This window comes from Syngnathoides biaculeatus, chromosome 6 (assembly GCF_019802595.1).
Source record: "Syngnathoides biaculeatus isolate LvHL_M chromosome 6, ASM1980259v1, whole genome shotgun sequence".
Taxonomy (NCBI): Eukaryota; Metazoa; Chordata; class Actinopteri; order Syngnathiformes; family Syngnathidae; genus Syngnathoides; species Syngnathoides biaculeatus.
In genome coordinates, this window is record NC_084645.1 from 4,984,291 (window position 1) to 5,003,101 (window position 18,811).

At 40.1% G+C, this 18,811-nt stretch overlaps 1 protein-coding gene across 8 annotated transcripts in view; it reads left to right on the plus strand.

The window, feature by feature from the left end:
- ska1 (spindle and kinetochore associated complex subunit 1) overlaps positions 1-18,811 on the plus strand; it is a 56,477-nt gene that overhangs the window by 23,042 nt on the left and 14,624 nt on the right. For 6 of the 8 annotated variants that reach the window (XM_061823606.1, XM_061823599.1, XM_061823601.1 and 3 more), the window contains 4 exons: positions 2,307-2,393; positions 2,485-2,600; positions 14,818-14,906; positions 15,207-15,338. In XM_061823606.1, the coding sequence (XP_061679590.1) occupies positions 2,312-2,393; positions 2,485-2,600; positions 14,818-14,906; positions 15,207-15,338 (419 nt within the window). In that variant the 5' untranslated portion in view covers positions 2,307-2,311. The remainder of the gene's footprint in view (positions 1-2,306; positions 2,394-2,484; positions 2,601-14,817; positions 14,907-15,206; positions 15,339-18,811) is intronic. The other 2 variants (XM_061823605.1, XM_061823607.1) reach the window with 2 other exon arrangements.

The window sequence follows — 18,811 nt, forward strand, 5'->3', positions numbered from 1 at the left end:
CCACTGTTGTTACATCCTCTCTGTCACACAGTTGTGACGTCACCTTTGTCCCACCAATGTGCCTTTTTTCATTGCATCACATTGTTTAAGCACGTATAGCATCAAGCATTAAAAGCAAAACAAGAGAGCAGATATGACATAACTTTATGTACAATTACTCCAAAAGGGGTGACGGTGTAACAGTTTTTTTCTTCTTTGAGGAAAAACATGGTGTTGTCGTTTTTCCTTCTGCTTCAAATTTCCCCTGTACTAGGACATAACCGCGTCAACACAATTGCTCAATTCGACAGCTCGTACCATATTGTCGGACGCTTCTGAGGGTGTAACGCTTTTGAAATATTTCAAACAAACCTTTGCATGCCGAAAAGCCTCGTCCTCGAGGGAGTGAATCCCTCATTGCAGTTTGAGGTTCGTCAGCACTTTCTTCAGCCTCTTCATCATCACACTTCACATGTTTACCACGTCCTCTTTATGTAGTGCACTGCTGATTGATTCACGTCATAATGGCACCACAAAAACATAAGTTCTGCCGTCTTTGATCACATACAAAAGTTCAAGTAATACAGTCCATACTATATGCCGAGCTGTCTTTTTTTTGGGATGGGGCAGGGTATGGGGTGGTGTAAAAAAACTTGATGCACGAAACAGTCACTCTCGCAAATCTGCACAGTCGAGCATGAAACATCACGCGCATAAAATGTGTTGAGAGTAGAAAAAAATAATTGAAAGACGTCGCTCATTTTGTATAGTCTTGACATTAATTTACGTGTTTCTTTCATAAGCGTTAACTAAACAAGCCTGCTCCTAAACAATAAGTATTTATCCGGAAACAGGAAATGGAAGTCAGCCGTACTATGCATGTTTGGAAGTTATGCCAAAAGCGCATGTTCAGAGCTTCTTCACATACTGCAAGCGCATTTACTTTCAAAGTCATCAACATCATGAGCCATGTCAAAGGAAATTCAGTTACACTGAAAACATTTCTGGGATATAACACAGTATGTTTCAGTATCTAACTGTAATAAGTATGCGATTGTGATTTACTTTGACTTGATCTAAGTACTAACGTTAGACTAGTCTGTCCATTAATCTAAATCCGAAAGGTAAATTTCCCCTTGGTACGCGTTATTGAAGTTGAAAACGTTTCCCCTCTACATGCTGTAGGAAGATATAGATCATCTACTGCTAGCTTTTGGCAATGGATTGACAATACATACCGCCGTAAATGACGCTAGATTATAACAATACATCATGATTGTCAACACGAATGTTTGTTACAATGTATCAATAGCTTGTTGCCACTAACGCCGATTATGTTGAACTAAACTTTCAGCATTTTTAAAACATTGTGGATATAGACTGTTTATTCCATAATAGGCGAGTACATTTATTTTTTCTTCAGATTAAGTTTGTTAGATCAAGAATTTTTGATGAAAAATTTTAAATACCGTTTTCTATCATGTTCTACTAATATCAGTTCTAATTGCAAATGATCATTTCTGAGTTTGAAATTTTATTATGTATTTGTTTATTTTATTTTTAATTTACAGTTATGTATTAATCCAGTAAATTAATTTAAGGTCTTGAGATTCTATCCCTAATCACACCAATAACTTTATCTGCGGGCATGCCTGGTGGACCACAGCTGTAACTTTATATCTGCCAGCATGACTGACCACACCCGTACATTTTTCAAATGTGAGTGGCTGACTCAAGCCGCAATTGGTGAAGCACAAAGTAAAGAGGGATTACTATATTCATTAAATGAACACATTTTGAACTCTTGCAAAAAATAGAAATTACTGAGTTAAAGGTCTCTTTCAAATTAAAAGAAATGGAAAGCTAAACTTAAATTATTGCGCTAGCAAACAAAAATGCTGTGAGCCATCATTCTTTGGTCTTTCATAGAGTGTAGTGGAGTTGTAATGAATTTACAATGCCTGCAAAACCATCACGTTGTCCAGCCAGCCAGTGGAGCTTCACACGTCATCATTTCCAGGTTTTGCACAAATTAAGCGCACTCGTTACATGCTTTGTGGAAACGCCCCTCTCATTACTTGACATAAACATTGGAGCCTTGGTACATTTTGTCCCATCACTAATATACACCTTTTTCAAAATAGCTTTCACCATAATATATGACAAAATATTTGATAGATTATTATTTGTACGTAATATCTAGTTTTGGTCTAAATATCTTTCTTAATGACTATCTGTTATTTAGATTTTTTTTTTTTTGTTAATAGTAAATACTGCGCATTGAATGAATGATTTGCATATCTGTTTTGTCCACTCCTTTTTGTCAGGAAAAATGGGCGACCTGGAGACTCTCAGCTGTCATATTAAGGAGAAGATTTCTTTTATCGAGTGCTTATTGGATTTGTCAATTGCAGGTAAGTGTTTGAGAGATCTGTTGTAATCTATAGAATTTCAGTAAGAATTTTTTTTATAATAATTTATTTGCTTCTCTCTGTTCACATATAGAAGTGCCTCAAAATAAAATGAACAAACTTAAGCAAGAACTTGATGCACTTGAGAGACTTCTAATGGAGTTTGAAAAAAATGTGGGTCAACAGAAAAAACAACTCCAGCACTTGAAGGTATACTGGAGTTGTGTAAATGGCTCAGCTAATGTTACTCTACTTAGTAGTCTTGTATTTTTTTTGGTGGCAAAATACAAAAAATAAAAATAAAATTATGTGGATGCGTGTACTGACTTTTTACGATCTGATCGGTATTGTCATCATTCACCAATCTGATCAATGACTTCATTGATCGGCTCTGCAAAAGACATTTACTTCGCGTCGTCAGATACAGTGTTAGCGCAACGGTGTCAAACTCATTCACGGTGGGCCGAATGTAAAAACTGAGACAACATTGCGGGACAAACTCAATATTGAATTAAAAATCATTGTGATGTGCATGCTTTCCCTTTTCTGCAGAAAAATAAGCATTAAGTGTTAATAATAATATTAATATTTAAGGTTATAACTGTTCTACGTCAATCATATTGGAATGCCCTTGGTTCGGCAGGACACACCGAACGGCCTAACAACTAGCTTCTGGTCCGCCACACACTCGCCTGCTTAGTCTGCTTTACACCAGCCCCCTTTCCACTCTAAAAGGAAAAGAAATCATAATTACAGCTACTTTCTTTCAATATGTATGATTCCAGTCACTGTGATTTGACGGAGGCGATTGTGGCCACGCACCATCGGACTCACAAATCTGCACAGTCGAGCACGAAAATTCACGCGCGTAAAATTTGTTACGAGTAGAAATACATAAATATTGAAAGATGTCTCTTATTTGGTGTTGTCTTGACCGATGCAATTGCGCAATTGTCGCACATTCTCAGCGCACATGAAAACCGATCCAGCGCAGTGAACCACAGCCTGAGGTCTTTTTTTTTTTTTTTTTAAACACGGAAGTACACGGTCTCTAACAAGCTGCTGCTCAGCTTACTTCTACTTCCTTGTTTACCTGACACCGGTCTCCTCTGGCTCGTCAAGGGGTACACTCATAATTACAAACACCGTCCACCACCAGCGCTTTAGTTAGCAACACAGTCTGGACAACGTAGAGCAAAGAGAGTTAGACATACCGCTTACGTTTACTCTCTATTATAATGGTAGAAGTAAAAAAAATGCTTTTGCTTTAATGAATGTTGGGGTATGTGAATAATAGAAGAAAAAGTGGTGAAACTGGATGAGATGTTCTCTTTTGCGGTAAAAACCTCTGGTCTGGAGCCAAAGTAGAAAGTAAAGGATGAGATGGTGTATAATGTTAAAATTACACCTTGGTACAACCTGATCAAGGATCAAAGCACAGACAATACAGTGCACAAAAAGGTAATTCTGTATTTTAAATATAGGAGGCAACATAACATTAACTTTAAAACTGTTTGGGAGCATCATTCAACTTTCAACATGCATTGCTAAAGATATTCTGCAAGCAATAATTCAGTTTTACACCAAGAAAAACAGTGATTTCATTGTGGGTTAAAAAAATAAATAAATGAAACATTTGGAAGCGACTTTTCAAATTTATAGTTAATAGTTTGCTTGGTTTGGTTAGCAATATATTTTTTGTTTGACGTTTTCATTGTAAGTTTGGAAAAACACAAAATTGTTCTGAAAAATATTCTGATGGGAATGTAAATGCTGTAATCTGAATCTTTGAATGAGCCATGCAGCCTCAATGGATGACACTAATCTGACCACAGTGCATACAGTGAAGAAAATGAGTATTTGAACACCCTGCTATATTGCACGTTCTCGCATTTAGAAATCATGGAGGGATCTCAAATTTTCATTGTAGGTGCATTTCCACTGTGAGAGAGATAATCTAAAAAGAAAAATCCAGACGTCACAATGTATGATTGTTTTTCGACAATTTATTTGTGTGATACAGCTGCAAATAAGTATTTGAACACCTGTCGATCAGCGAGAATTCTGACCTTCAAAGATGTGTTACCAGTCAAGTCCATCTCCACTCCATGTTCCTTTTGTTTTCCGGACAAGCTTTCTTCTAAATCCCCCAAACAATTGGAAAGGGGATTCATCAGAGAAAATGATTGAACCGAAGTCCTCAGTAGTCCAGTCCCTGTGGCTTTTGCAGAATATCAGTGTGTCTTGTTTCTCTTGTGGGTTCTTTGCTGCTGTTTTTGACAGCATGCTGTCCTCCAAGTCTTTGCCTCACTGTGCATGCAGATGCACTCACACGTACTTGCTGCCATTCCTGAGCAAGCTCTACATTACAGTCATGGCATTTGGTGGACTTTTTTGGGCGCCCTGTGTAGCCTTTTTGCAGCAACTGAACCTCTCTCCTTGAAATTCCTGATGAGCTGTTGAATGGTGAATTTAGGTGCAATCTTACTCGCAGCAATATCTTTGCCTGTAAAGCCCTTTTTTTGTGAATCGCAGTCATGACTGTACATGTTTCCTTGGGTTAGGGTTAGAGTTAGGTAACCTAGGTAACCAGGGTTAACAGATGAACAACAATGATTTCAAGCATCACACTCCTTTTAAAGCTGTAATTGTAACAATCAGCATGACAAAGTGAACAAGCCTTGTCCTGATCAACCCTCTCACCTGTGTTAATGAGAGAATCACTAACATTATATCACCTGGTCTTTCTGTGTCAGGCCTGAATTGCAGTGGAAAGGGGGCGGAGAGGGGAGGTGGAGTTCATTTTGGTGTCATATAGGGTCTTTACATTTAATTTCAATTCATCTGATCACTTTTCATAACATTCTCCAGTACATTCAAACTGCCAGTATTAAAAAAACGAGTCACTAAATTTTGTGACATTCTGAAAACATTTTGCCACAGCTGTATAATTGATTGGTTTTGTGTTGAAATTAAAGTTGAAGAATTTCAAAGTAGCCTTGTTCCCTTCCGGTATATGTGGTCATTAGAGGAAAAACTTTGGACACCCCTGCTTTAGTGCAACCAAAAGGTACAGTGAATAAAACAACTATTTGAACACTGCTATAATTGAAAGTTCTCCCACTCAGAAATCATGCAGGGGTCTAAAATTTTCATCGTAGGTGCATGTCCACCGTGAGAGAGATAATCTGAAAAGAAAAATCCAGAAATTACAACGTAGGATTTTTTAACGATTTCTTTGTGTGATACAGCTAAAAATAAGTATTTGAACACCTGTCTATCAGCTAGAATTCTGACCTTTAAAGACTTGTTAGTCCGCCTTTAAAAGTCCACCTCCAATCCATGTATTATCTTAAATCAGATGCCCCTGTGTGAGGTCGTTAGCTGCATGAAGTCACCTGTCCACTCCATACAATCAGTAAAACTCAAACTTGTAACATGGTCTAGACCAAAGAGCTGTCCAAAGACACCAGAGACAAAATTGTACAACTCCACACGGCTGGAAAGGGCTACGGAGAAATTGCCAAGCAGCTTGGTGAAAAAAGGTCCACTGTTGGAGCAATCATTAGAAAATGGAAGAAGCTAAACACGACGGTCAATCTCAATCGGAGTGGAGCGACAGGACTTAGTCATTGACCCGAAAAGAGCTGGGACCACCGTTTCTAAGGTGACTGTTGGTAATACACTAAGACGTCACGGTTTGAAATCATGCATGGCATGGAAGGTTCCCCTGCTGAAACAGACATGTCAAGGCCCGTCTTAAGTTTGCCAATGACCATTTGGATAGTACAGAGGAGTCATGGGAGAACGTTTTGTGGTCAGATGAGACCAAAATGGAACTTTTTGGTCATAATTCCACAAACTGTGTTTTGAGGAAGACAAATGATGAGTTCCATCCCAAGTACACCATTCCGACTGTGAAGCATGGGGATGGTAGCATCATGTTTTGGTGGTGTTTTTCTGCACATGGGGCAGGACGACTGCATTAATTGTATTAAGGAGAGGACGACCGCGGCCATGTATTGTGAGATCTTGGGGAACAACCTCTTTGCCTCAGTCTGAGCATTGAAGATGGGTTGTGGCTGGGTCTTTCAACATGACAATGACCTGAAGCCCACATCCAGGAAAACCAAGGAGTGGCTCTGTAAGAAGCAAGGTTCTGGCGTGGCTTAGCCAGTCTCCAGACCAACAACCCAAAGGAAAATATTTGGAGGGAGCTGAAACTCTGTGTTTCTCAGCGACAGTCCAGAAACCTGTCTGATCTAGAGAAGATCTGTGTGGAGGAGTGGGCCAAAATCCCTTCTGCAGTGTGTGCAAACCTGGTGAACAACTACAGGAAACGTTTGAACTCTGTAATTGCAAACCAAGGCTACTGTACCAAATGTTAACATTGATTTTATTTTCTCAGGTGTTGAAATACTTATTTGCAGCTGTATCACCCTAATAAATCCTTGAAAAAATCATAGATTGTGATTTCTGGGTGTTTCTTTTTAGATTATCTCTCTCATAGTAGACATGCACCTACTATGAAAATTTCAGACCCCTCAATGATTTCTAAGTGGGAGAACTTGCAATATGGCAGGGTTTTCAAATACTTATTTTCTTCACAGTACGCCTGATGTTGCTAACAGTGGTCAAAGGGAGTACTCACGGGCTTAGTGTGGTTGCTCAGACATAAAATATTAGAGGGAAAGTTGGTCTTGACATTAATTTATGTGTTTATTTCATAAATGTTGGGAACAAAATGAGCCTGATCCTAAACAATCAGTATTCACCCGGAAATAGGAAATGGAAGTTAACCGGACTGAGCATGTTAAGCAGAAAGCACATGTACAATGCTGCTTCACGTACTGCGAGGGCATTTATCTCGAAAGTCATCAACATCATGAGCCATATCAAAGGAAATTCAGTTAAACTGACAACATTTCTGGGATATAACACAGGTAATGTTTCAGTATCGAACTATAATAAGTATGAGATTGTGATTGTCCATATATCTAAATGTGAACAGTAATTTTCCCCTGTGGTACCGCTTTATCTTGAAGTTGAAAACTTTTCCCCTCTACATGCTTTAGGAAGATATAGATCATCTACTCCTCGCTTTTATCAATGGATTGACAACAGATACCGTCGTAAATTATGCTAGATTATAAGAATGCATGATAAAATAAAATGATTTGATTATATGAATATTCAATTTTGAAATTGAATGTCCATTAACCTCTTTAAAAATGTCTGTCTCCATCTGTGCAGTGTCAATAAATTATGATTATGGTATTAGGTAACAACTACATACTCGAGTATAACAACTGAGTCAGTTATTTTAACAGTGATGAAAGTCCTTCTGATTTTCCCGGAATTCCAGATTTTTGGAAAAATTACCTCAAATTAATCCGGATATTAGTTGACAACATTGAACGAACATGCGTTTGAGTTTGTTGTTTTGCTTTCACGAGTGTAGCCACGTTGAGGCACTAACACGAGTAAGAGCAACGCCCCTCCCTTCGCATTCTCTCAAGACGTTGCTTATTTTGTGTGGTCTTGACATTAATTTACGTGTTTATTTCATAAATGTTGTTAACTAAACAAGCCTGCTTCAAACACAACCGATATTCACCTGTAAACAGGAAATGCAAGTTAACCGTACAGAGCATGTACGGAGCATGTACGAAAGCGCATGTTCAAAATTGCTTCAGTAATGCGAGCACATTTACGTCAAAAGTCATCAACATCATGGGGCATGTCAAAGGAAATTCAATTACGCCAGGGGTGGTCATTGCGTCGATCGCAAGGCAATGAGACGGCGTAAAAAAAACATAAACAGACTATCATCCATCTCGTCGCTTGATTCAGGTGTGGCCAATACGTGGAGGGCATGCAGATAAAGGCACCTTCTAGCAAGCCGGCCTCCTATTTACGGCAGTCCCATTGTGCGTGCCCCCCACGCCCCTACAACAATACGTCACGATGGCGAACAGGAATGTTTGTTCCAAATGTATTGTGAGCTTGTTGCCACGAATGCCGATTATGTTGAATTAAAATTACAGCATCTTCAAAAAATTGCGGGTATAGACCGTTCATGTTTATTCCTTGACAGGTCACTGCATTTAACTTTTCTTCAGATAAAGTTTGTCACATCAAGAATTTTTATTGATGAAAAATTTTGAATACCGTTTTATATCATGTTCTACTTATAGCAGTTGAAATTGGAAATGATAATTTCTGAGTTTTAAATTTTAGTTTTCTATTTTAGTTATGTATTTGTTTATTTTATTTTTAATTTACAGTTATGTTATATTAATCCATTGTTATTTAAGACCATCCCTAATCACTTTATCTGCGAGCATGACTGACCACACTCGTACATTTTTCAAATGTGAGTGACTGTGTATGTTTTGCTGGATGGTATAGAAATTCTAGGATATATTTTCATGTATATTCTATATCTATTCTATAATATGTAATATGTGGGGAAAAGGACCATTTTAGATGTGTTTTTACTGAATTGTTCACTTAATTCATTTGTCTTGAGATAACATGGCATTTTTTAAGCATATTTTAATGACAAATGTGATTTTGTGCTATCCCGTTATAGGAGAATAGGGGGCAAAAAAATCTGGGCTTGGGGAAATTTTACTTTCAATTTTTGTCTGAATTTTGTTCACAGATATCACCAGAACGCCCCACGTCCATCCATTTTTTTTCAAAAATTTCCCGGGAAAGCATTCCCCCGGATTCCCCTAGTGCTCGCATTGGTATTTTCGGGTATTTTCACGAAAGACCATTTTCATCTCTATTTTAAGGTCTTGAGTTTCCATCCCGAATCACACCCGCAACTTTATGACTGCGGTCATGGCTGGTGGACCACACGCGTAACTTTATATCTGCAGGCATGACTGACCACACCCATACATTTTTCAAATGTGAGTGACTGTGATTCACAAGCAGAAGGAATCCATCTCGTCCATCACAGCAGCCAGGGAGGTGAAAATTGTTTTAATGCTACGAAACTGAGGAGTAACTGACGACGGAGGAATTAAAGTAGTGAGAAATGCAGTTGTGTGCGAGGTGCAGAGTGAGAGGTCTGACGAGGAGACAGAGGAAGAGGTTATCTCAATCACCAAGATAAAGGAAGTCTTTGGCAATGTGGGAGAAAGTTTTGGACTGTGGTGAAGAAACATCCAGAAAAAGTTGCAACTGGTTGTGCTTTGGTGCTATGTAATGACACGTGCCCCTACACATTTCAGAAACAATCAAAATTAGGCACAAACAAACCTCCTTGGACCGCTATTTTTTTTTTTTTAAATGACCATCTAATGACAGAGAAAAATGAGTTGCAAAAAAAGGCCAAATTTGTGCAAGAGAAAAGACCCGAACATACCGTAATTTCTCGCGTATAATGTTCAAAATTTTCCAAAAATATTTTCAAAAACTAAATCGAGTATATTTAGGTGTAGATTAAAAATGAAAAAATCACATTTTATAGTCATATACACGTAGATAGTTGGTAATAAAAAAAACTCATCTGAAGCAGGTGTTCCCAGACTTTGACTGACATCTTTTTTTTTTTTTATGAACAACCAATAATGAAATAGAATGACCAAGTCACAAAGACCTACTCACTACAAAAATGCAAAGCATATTTATTTTAAAGTATGTTGAGGATTCTTTATGTGTAAATGAGCCAGTATTGCACAACACAACATAGTTAGCCATAAACATTTGTTGTAACTATCTGATTTCATGTTGATGATCACTAAACACATTACAAATGAAAATGCACACCTGGGCTGTGTCACTCACGTCAGTGGATTCATCCAACTGCAGTGAGGAACACAATTTCTGATGTCCTTCCACACCAGCCATGGCTTCACAGCGCCGTGTAACTGTACTCCTTTACATCCAAAAATCCTTTACAGATTTTGCTGTGCGGCCAATTGGGATTTTAGTTCGTTCACTTTTCTCATTCTCAGCTTGCTTTTCGGTGAAATGTTGGTGTCGTATTTTCCATAAACAGTTCGAAAATGCTGCGACACATTTCACTACACTGGTAGTACACTAGGCAAACGCACTTTAAAAATTACATCATTAAAAAGTTGTCCATGTCCCATTCCGGACGAAAGTGATAGATTTTTGTCTTTTTTACTGCACCATTCATACTCATGTTTGATAAGATTTCTTAAGCAAGGGCTTAAAATAGGGGTGATATCGCTGACCAGCGTGTTTTCCTGTACTGTCGTTGTTTGCACATGCGCGGTGAGCTAAAGGTCAGAAAAAAACGGCTGTCTTGGATGGAAATGGCAGTAGTGAACACGTTTTCCCAGAAAAGGCAAGAACATAGCGTGACCTACAAGAGTGGAGGTAGAAGCATGCACCAGGATTAGATTTTGTGCATCAATTTCTTGAAGGCCTATGGTGAAAAAAGATGACTAGCTCCTTGAAGAAGTTGTCGAGTGTGCATGAGTGTATGACAAGAGATTCAGTGAGTGACGAACATACAGAAAGTGTGTCACGGGTAAAGATTGATCGTGTTGCTCCGAGCCAATGGAGGGATGTGATGCCAGGAAGATGCTACGTGCTAGCCAATAGTGCCGCTTTCAAACCAAGATACAGTACAGGATGTTTACGTTCGGTTGAATCCAGCGTCATTTTTTTTCCATCATATCCTGAATTTTTTTCGTAACTAAAGACCAATATTATCTAGGGAGGCTTTTTGTAACCTGATTCTTTTGTCCAGAGAGACTTTCGTAAGTAGCGGTAACACTGTAGAGGCAGGAACATAGGGTAACCTACAAGAGCGGAAGAATGCAGGTGGATTACATTTTGCGCAGACGATTTAATATGAAGAAGGCTACTGACTGTAAGGTAGTTGTAGGGGACGATGTAGGTCGACAGCATAGGATGCTGGTGTGTAGGATGACTCTGATGGTGGGGAGGAAGATTAAGAAAAAGGAAGAGCAGAGAACCATGTGGTGGAAGCTGAGAAAGGAAGAATGTTGTGCGGCCTTTCAGAAAGAAATGAGACAGGGTCGGAAGACTGGACTTCTGCAGCCAAGAGAGAGACAGGCAGGAGAGTACTTGGTGTGTCTTCTGGTAGGAAAGGGGAGAAGGAAACTTGATGGTGGAACCCCAAAAATACAGGTAGTCATACAAGGAAAGAGATGACTGAAGAAGAAGTGGGACACTGAGAGGCGAGGCAAAAGTAATACTTTGAGATGTGACGTAGGGCAAAGATAGAGCTGGCAAAGGCTAAATAAGAGGCATATGGGGACATATATACCAGGTTGGACACGAAAGAAGGAGAAAAGGATCTCTACAGATTGACCAGACAGAGGGATTGAGATGGGAATTATGTGATTAAGGATAGAGATGGAAATGTGTTTACTGGTACCAGTCGTTTGCTAAATAGATGGAAAGAATATTTTGAGAAGTTGATGAATGAAGAAAATGAGAGAAGGAAGAGTAGATGTGGCTAGCATGAAAGACCATGAAGTCGCAATGATTAGTAAGGAGGAAGTTTGATAGGCACTAAAGATAATGAAAAATGGAAAAGCAGTTGGTCCTGATGATATAACCGGTGGTATGGAAGCAATTTGGAGAGGTGGCTTTGGAGTTTTTGACCAACCTATTCAACAGAATACTAGCGGGTGAAAAGATGTCTGAAGAATTGAAGAAAAGTGTGCTTGTTCCCATTTTTAAAAACAAAGGGGATTTGCAAAGCGAGCTGTGGGAACTATAGAGTAATAAAGTTGATGAGCCACACAATTAAGTTATGGGAAAGAGTAGTGGAGGCTAGACTCAGGACAGAAGGACATAAAAGTAACACAGATGCATTATTTGCCTTGATGATGCTGATGGAAAAAGCACAGAGAAGGTCAGAAGGTGCTACATTGTGTATTTGTGGATCTGGAGAAACCCTATGACAAAATATCAAGAGAGTAAGTGTGGTACTGCATGCGTAAGTCTGGTGTGGCGGAGAAATATGTTAGTACAGGACATGTATGATGGCAGCAGAACAATGGTGAGATGTGCCTTATGTGTGACAGAGGAATTTAAGGTGGAGGTGGGACTGCATCAGGGATCATCTCTGATCCCCTTACTGTTTACTGTGGTAATAGATAGGCTGACAGATGAGATTAGACTAGAATCCCCTTGGACCATTATGTTTGCAGATGACATTGTGATCTGCAGTGAAAGCAGAAAGCAAGTGGAGGAAAAATTCGATATTTGTAGGCATGCATTGGAAAGGAGAGGAATGAAGATAAGCCAAAATTAAACAATATATGTGCGTGAATGAGGGAGGGGGAAGAGTGATGGTCCAGGCAGTAGAGATCGCGATGATGGACAACTTCAAATACTTGAGGTCAACAATCCAGAGCAACAGTGAGTGTGGTCAGGAAGCGAAGAAATGGGTCCAAGCATGTTAAAACAGCTGGCAGAAGGTGTCTGGTTTGTTGTGTGACGGAAGAGTCTCTGCTAGGATGAAGGGCAAAGTTTATTAAACAGTGGTGAGGCCAGCCATGATGTATGGATTAGAGACGGTGGCACTGAAGAGACAACAGGAAGTAGAACTGGAAGTGGCAGAAATGAAGATGTTGAGGTTCTCTCTAGGAGTGAGCAGGTTGGATAGGATAAAAAATTAAGTCTTTAGAGGGACAGCCAAAGTTAGATCTTTTTTAAAGACAAATTTCAAAAGAGCAGACTTCAATGGTTAGGACATGTCCACATGTGAGAGAGTGAGTATATTGGTCGAAAGGTGCTGAGGATGGAGCTGCCAGGCAAAAGAGCGAGAGGAAGACCAAAGAGAAGGTTGATGGCTGTTGTGAGTGAAGACATGAGGGCAGTTGGTGTTAGAGAGGAAGAAACAGGAAATAGGTGCACATGGAAAAAGACAACGGGAGAAGCCGAAATGAAAAGAAGATTGTACTCTAAAAGTGTTTGTCAAATATAAATGCCCAAATACACCTGTATTTAGTTTATAAAATACTGTTTGGCTCATTTGAAATTCAATTTAAAAATATTTGACATTTATGGCTCTCTCAGTCGAAAAGGTTACGACCCCTGAGCAAGCGTATGTTTTACTATGCCTGTGTCCAATAATACAATGTGCCTTATGTATGCTAAATACAGAAATAGTGGCTGTAACTGAGAATGCTTCTTTTGCCCCTAATGGTTGTGAAAATACAGTGTACTGATTAGAGTTGAGAAAACCACGGACCCATCTATGTAAGTAAGGCCTTCCAGCTCACAGTGCATGGCAGAGCAAATGTGATTCAGGGAATTACCTGACAAGCTCAAAGACTTGTCGGAAGGCACAGACCTCCCCAAATTGACAAAAACGTTCTGTAAAAACAATATTCTGTCCAGTGTGCTGCGTTTAACTCCCCATCTCAACCCAGTGCAACTGACACTTGATGAACATGCAGGGTGCACCGCTGTTCTGAAGCTGACTGCTTGTGCTGCTCTTAATTAGCTTTAGCACAATCAGGAATTTTAGGGCCAATCATCGAGTTTTCAAAAATGAAGCAAAAATGGAGCAATGTTTCAATTTGAATATGTTAATTTCCTATCTCTACTTGTGTACTTAATTGCTCAAAAAGTATATTCACAATCAATAATGTATCTTTGGTCATTTATGCCAGTGAGGCATAGTGACAGACAAATGAACGATCATCTATTAGACGGCTGGTTGTCCATACAGTAAACAATTGTCAGGTTTACTGGTTCGACATTTATTAAACAGGACCCAAAAACGAAGCAAAGACCTCAGTTCAAGTTTGACAGCTCGCGAGGAGAGAGAAGAACTGTATCGTACAATACACTACTGCACTACTGATGATCCTCAACACCTCTATTTATTTTGTTTCAAACACCCCATGCTTACATGGGTGTTCCAAAAAGGAGACGGGGAAGCAAAACACAATTGGAACACAGTGTACCTGTGTGCATGTGTGTGGAAGATTGCTGAGTATATGTGTGGTCAAGTTTGCAATCATTTCTTTGACAGACAAACAGCGTTCCAGGTTCTAACATTTCTGCTGATTAGATGTTTTTGTTCTTGTGCTATCTCCTGTTAAGCGGCTGCCACGTTAACTGGAGCAGAGTAAAGTGTTCTTTATTGGAAGCAGAAGAAGTTTTTCAATGCAGCAGATGTATGATCATTATATTTTCTATTTATTTAATTATTCCTACAATATTGTTTTCACTTTTCGAGACATTTTTATGTGCGAGTGTACTATGAAATTTTTCAATTGTAAAATAGGTGCCTTGTCCTCCTCAAACCTGCAAATATTCTAGTTTTTCGTCCATGAACATGGCTGAAAAATTTCACTTCATTAATGATATTATTTGTATGACAATCTACAATTCACAAAAAGCCTCAGTAAGTTTTTATTGTTTGAAATAATCATTCTCTTTTTTTTTTCAGGCCCTTGAGGAGTTATTCCAAAATCTGAAAAGTCTTCAACACCTTAAAGACAATGTACCTGGCCATATCCCCAACATATGTCCCAATAAGTGAGAAAGCCATTGGCTAATTTTCCTTTTTTTCATTGCTCATTCTGAATACCATGCCAATTATACATCACACCACTGTAAACTAAGAGGATGCTTTTACCTAGATAACAGGGATGTGGGTGTGCCCTTAATATAAATGAGTGTCACAAGACTATTGGTGATGAAGCACTACAATTACATAGGAATATATTTTTGGGTCTACTATCATATATCAAACTTCTATTTTTTTTTGCAAATAATTGATGCCAAGAGAACTAAAATAATGTGCTTTTTTTTTTTTTTTTTGTCATATTATTTTAGAGAAAATGAACCATTAACCAATCAGAGCACGGTTACAGATGTGGAGTCCACCCAGCACCACACAGTCAAAATCAAAAGCTATATCAGAGAGATGGAGTTTATCACTCTGACAGAGTTTGAACGTATCCCTCGGTAAGTATAGCTTTAATTCAGCTGTTTGTAGAATTACCTGTGGGTATTCAAATTATTGGCAAAAAAGAACACCACCACCATGACAGTCTGTGGAATTAAGGTTGACATGATGAACATTCTAATTCGGCTCTCTTGCAGTATTGGCACACTCAGATGAATTCACATATCTCTCACAAGGATGGGTTCTCTCACTTGGTTTGTGATGTGATTTCATTGAATTGTGATTTGGTACACCTAATGAAAGACACAAGAAATGTGGACTTATCTCTGAATTTACCACATTACATCACATACAGTTTAAGTACAGTGAAGAAAATTTGAACACCCTGCTATAGTGCAAGTTGTCCCACATAGAAATCATGGAGGGGTCTGAAATTTTCATCGTAGGTGCATGTCCACTGTGACAGAGATAATCTAAAAAGAAAAATCCAGAAATCACAATGTATGATTTTTTTTTTAAACAATTTATTTGTGTGATACAGCTGCAAATAAGTATTTCAACACCTGAGAAAAACAATGTTTATATGTGGTACACGAGCCTTTGTTTGCAATTACAGAGGTCAAACGTTTCCTGTAGATGTTAGCCAAATTTGCTCACACTGCAGGAGGGATTTTGGCCCACTCCTCCACACAGATCTCTAGATCAGACAGGTTTCTGGACTGTCGCTGAGAAACACAGAGTTTCAGCTCCCTCCAAATATTTTCCATTGGGTTGTTGGTCTGGAGACTGGCTAAGCCACGCCAGAACCTTGATATGCTTGTTACGGAGCCACTCCTTGGTTTTCCTGGCCGTGTGCTTCAGGTCACGGTCATGTTGAAAGACCCAGCCACAACCCATCTTCAATGCTCAGACTGAGGCAAAGAGGTTGTTCCCCTGTTGAGTCCAAAGCACGGACTTCTCGCTCAATGTGGTCCCAGGAGCTCACAGCACCAGGATAGAATGATTGAGACAGAGGCAGAGTTATTTTTTACTAAACTGCAGTTTAGGGAGAGCTTGGAGGAGCAGAACATATCCTCCACACCCGCACGTAAGACTCTCTCCGAGCCCCCCCAAAACCACACATTTTATTGAGTTTCACACATAGGGAGGGGGAGAAGGGTTTCACAAGACAAGTAAAGTTGTTATACAGTTAGAAATGGGCTGGGCTGAAACGATCACGCAAGGTCAAGGATCACGGCGGCCAGAGTGCGGCCACAGGGCTACTGCCATCTTCTGGTGAAATGAAAAATATGAAAAATAGCTTTTTGTACACATGTATTTTATACTGTGGTCAACAGTGCTGGCGGGCCGCATATTATTGATTTCATGATAGAGGCCGCGGACCGGTAAAAATTTGTCCACGGGCCGCAATTGGCCCGGGGGCCAGACTTTGGACATGTCTGCCATAGACAAACAGCACACACACGCATCCCTGCACAGCAACAGAGTAATTAAAAGAGATTTATGACACATGAGGAGATACATTTCACAGGCCTCTGTGAAATGTGTAAGCTTATCTTACATTTCCCCCCTGTTGTGGATTTTTGGAACATCAGTTGAGCTCAGTCCTATAACAGGTTTTAGAGCACAACATCATAATAATGCACAACATAGGTACCCAGTCAGGGGGAGGCGAAAACCCTCTTAATAGGGAAAAATTCCTCCCCTGCCCTCCGCTTGGAGCGACAGCCTCATGGCCTGGCTGAGAAGGGAATCAAAATAAAAAATGGCAGAGAACACAGTAAACCTAAATAAAGAGGGAAAGAAAGCGGAGGACAGAGGTTACTAGCACATGTCCTCACCGGTGGGGTTTGGTTCTCAGTACCGCACCCGTAGACAGTAGGAAATCAGTCAGTATTTATACCGGGTCGTTACCATAGTAGCTGCTTTAAGTGACAGGATGGACCTTTTTGGTGTGGGACTGGTGAATCCACGTCTCTCTCTCCGCGATTTTGACAGCTGTGGGTGTGGTCAGGAGCACTGTGAATGGGCCTTCCCACCTCGGGCTGGACCAGCACTTCCTCTTGATGACCTTTATCAGCACCTGGTCTCCTGGAGTCAGCGATTCCTGTGTGGAAGGGAGAGAAGGACCTGGCAGATCATTTGCTCTTTTTACATTGTCATTTTGGAAAAGTCTAAGCAGCCAGTCTGTCATGGGGTCAAGTTCCCCTTTTTCCTCCTGTACTCCTGACGCTTCCCATAATGGAAGATGAAAAGGTCTTCCTTTTACTGCTTCAAAAGGTGTGATGCCTGTTACTGTTGGAACTATTCTCATGTATGTTTTGACTTAGGGCAAACACTCTGGCCATGGTTTCCCTGTTTCTTCCATGGTCTTTTTGAGTCTAAGTTTGATAGTGCCATTAGTTCTCTCCACGAGTCCTGCACTCTGTGGATGATAAGCACAGTGATGTTTTAGGCTGATCCCTAGATGTTGGGCCATTTCTCCAATAATTTGGTTAACAAAATGTGACCCATTGTCACTCCAAATAACTCTTGGAATACCGTGATCTGGGATGATGTTTTTACATATAGCTTTTGCTACTGTCAGTGCATCTGGCTTTTTTGCTGGGAAGATTTCTACCCATTTTGAGAATGAGTCCACTATTACTAAGCAGTATTTGTGTGGACCGGATCTGTTCAGTTCTATGAAATCCATGTGGATGATTTCAAATGGGTAAGACCCTTGTGGGCACTTCCCTCTTGTAGGTCTGACATTTCCCTGAGCATTGTGTTTGCAGCATGTGAGGCACGATCTGCAAAAATTTTAAAAATAGGTAATGAGGCCTTTAGTACAGTAGAAGTTATTTTCTACTATCCCCACCATCCCCCCTGTTGAGACATGGCTTGGCCCATGACTCAATTTAGCCACTGCTTGAAAAAGACTCAGAGGGAGGCAGGGTTTGTCCAAAACTCTGTAAATGCCCAGGCCGTCCATTTTTGCTCCTGCTGCAGTCCACTGTTGCTTTTCATTCGGCGGGGCATTGTCCTGCATGTCCTTCAGAACTTGGAGAGGGATGATGTCTTGCTTCTGCGAAGGATGTGTCGTTCGTTCACACTTATCTTCATCTGTGCTGTCTGCTTCTTCTTGAACATGGGTGTGGCTGGTTCCCATCGCTGCTTGTTTTGCTGCTTGGTCAGCTTTAGCATTCCCTTGGGAGACTGGATCTGTGGCTTTCGTGTGGGCTTTGCACTTACAGACAGCAATTCTCCTTGGGAGTAGAACTGCTTGGAGTAAGGCTTTGAGCAGATCAGCATGCTGGACTGGTTTTCCACTTGATGTTTGCATGCCTCTCCTGGCCCATTGTGCAGCAAAGACGTGGAGCGTTGAATAGGCATATTGGCTGTCCGTATATATCGTGACCTCTTGACCTTGGAAGAGTTTGCATGTTTCTGTGAGTGCCACGATTTCTGCTGCCTGCGCTGACCAGTTGCCAGGGAGCTTTCCCGCTTTGAGTATTGCCTCTTCTGTTACCACTGCATAGCCTGTATTGTT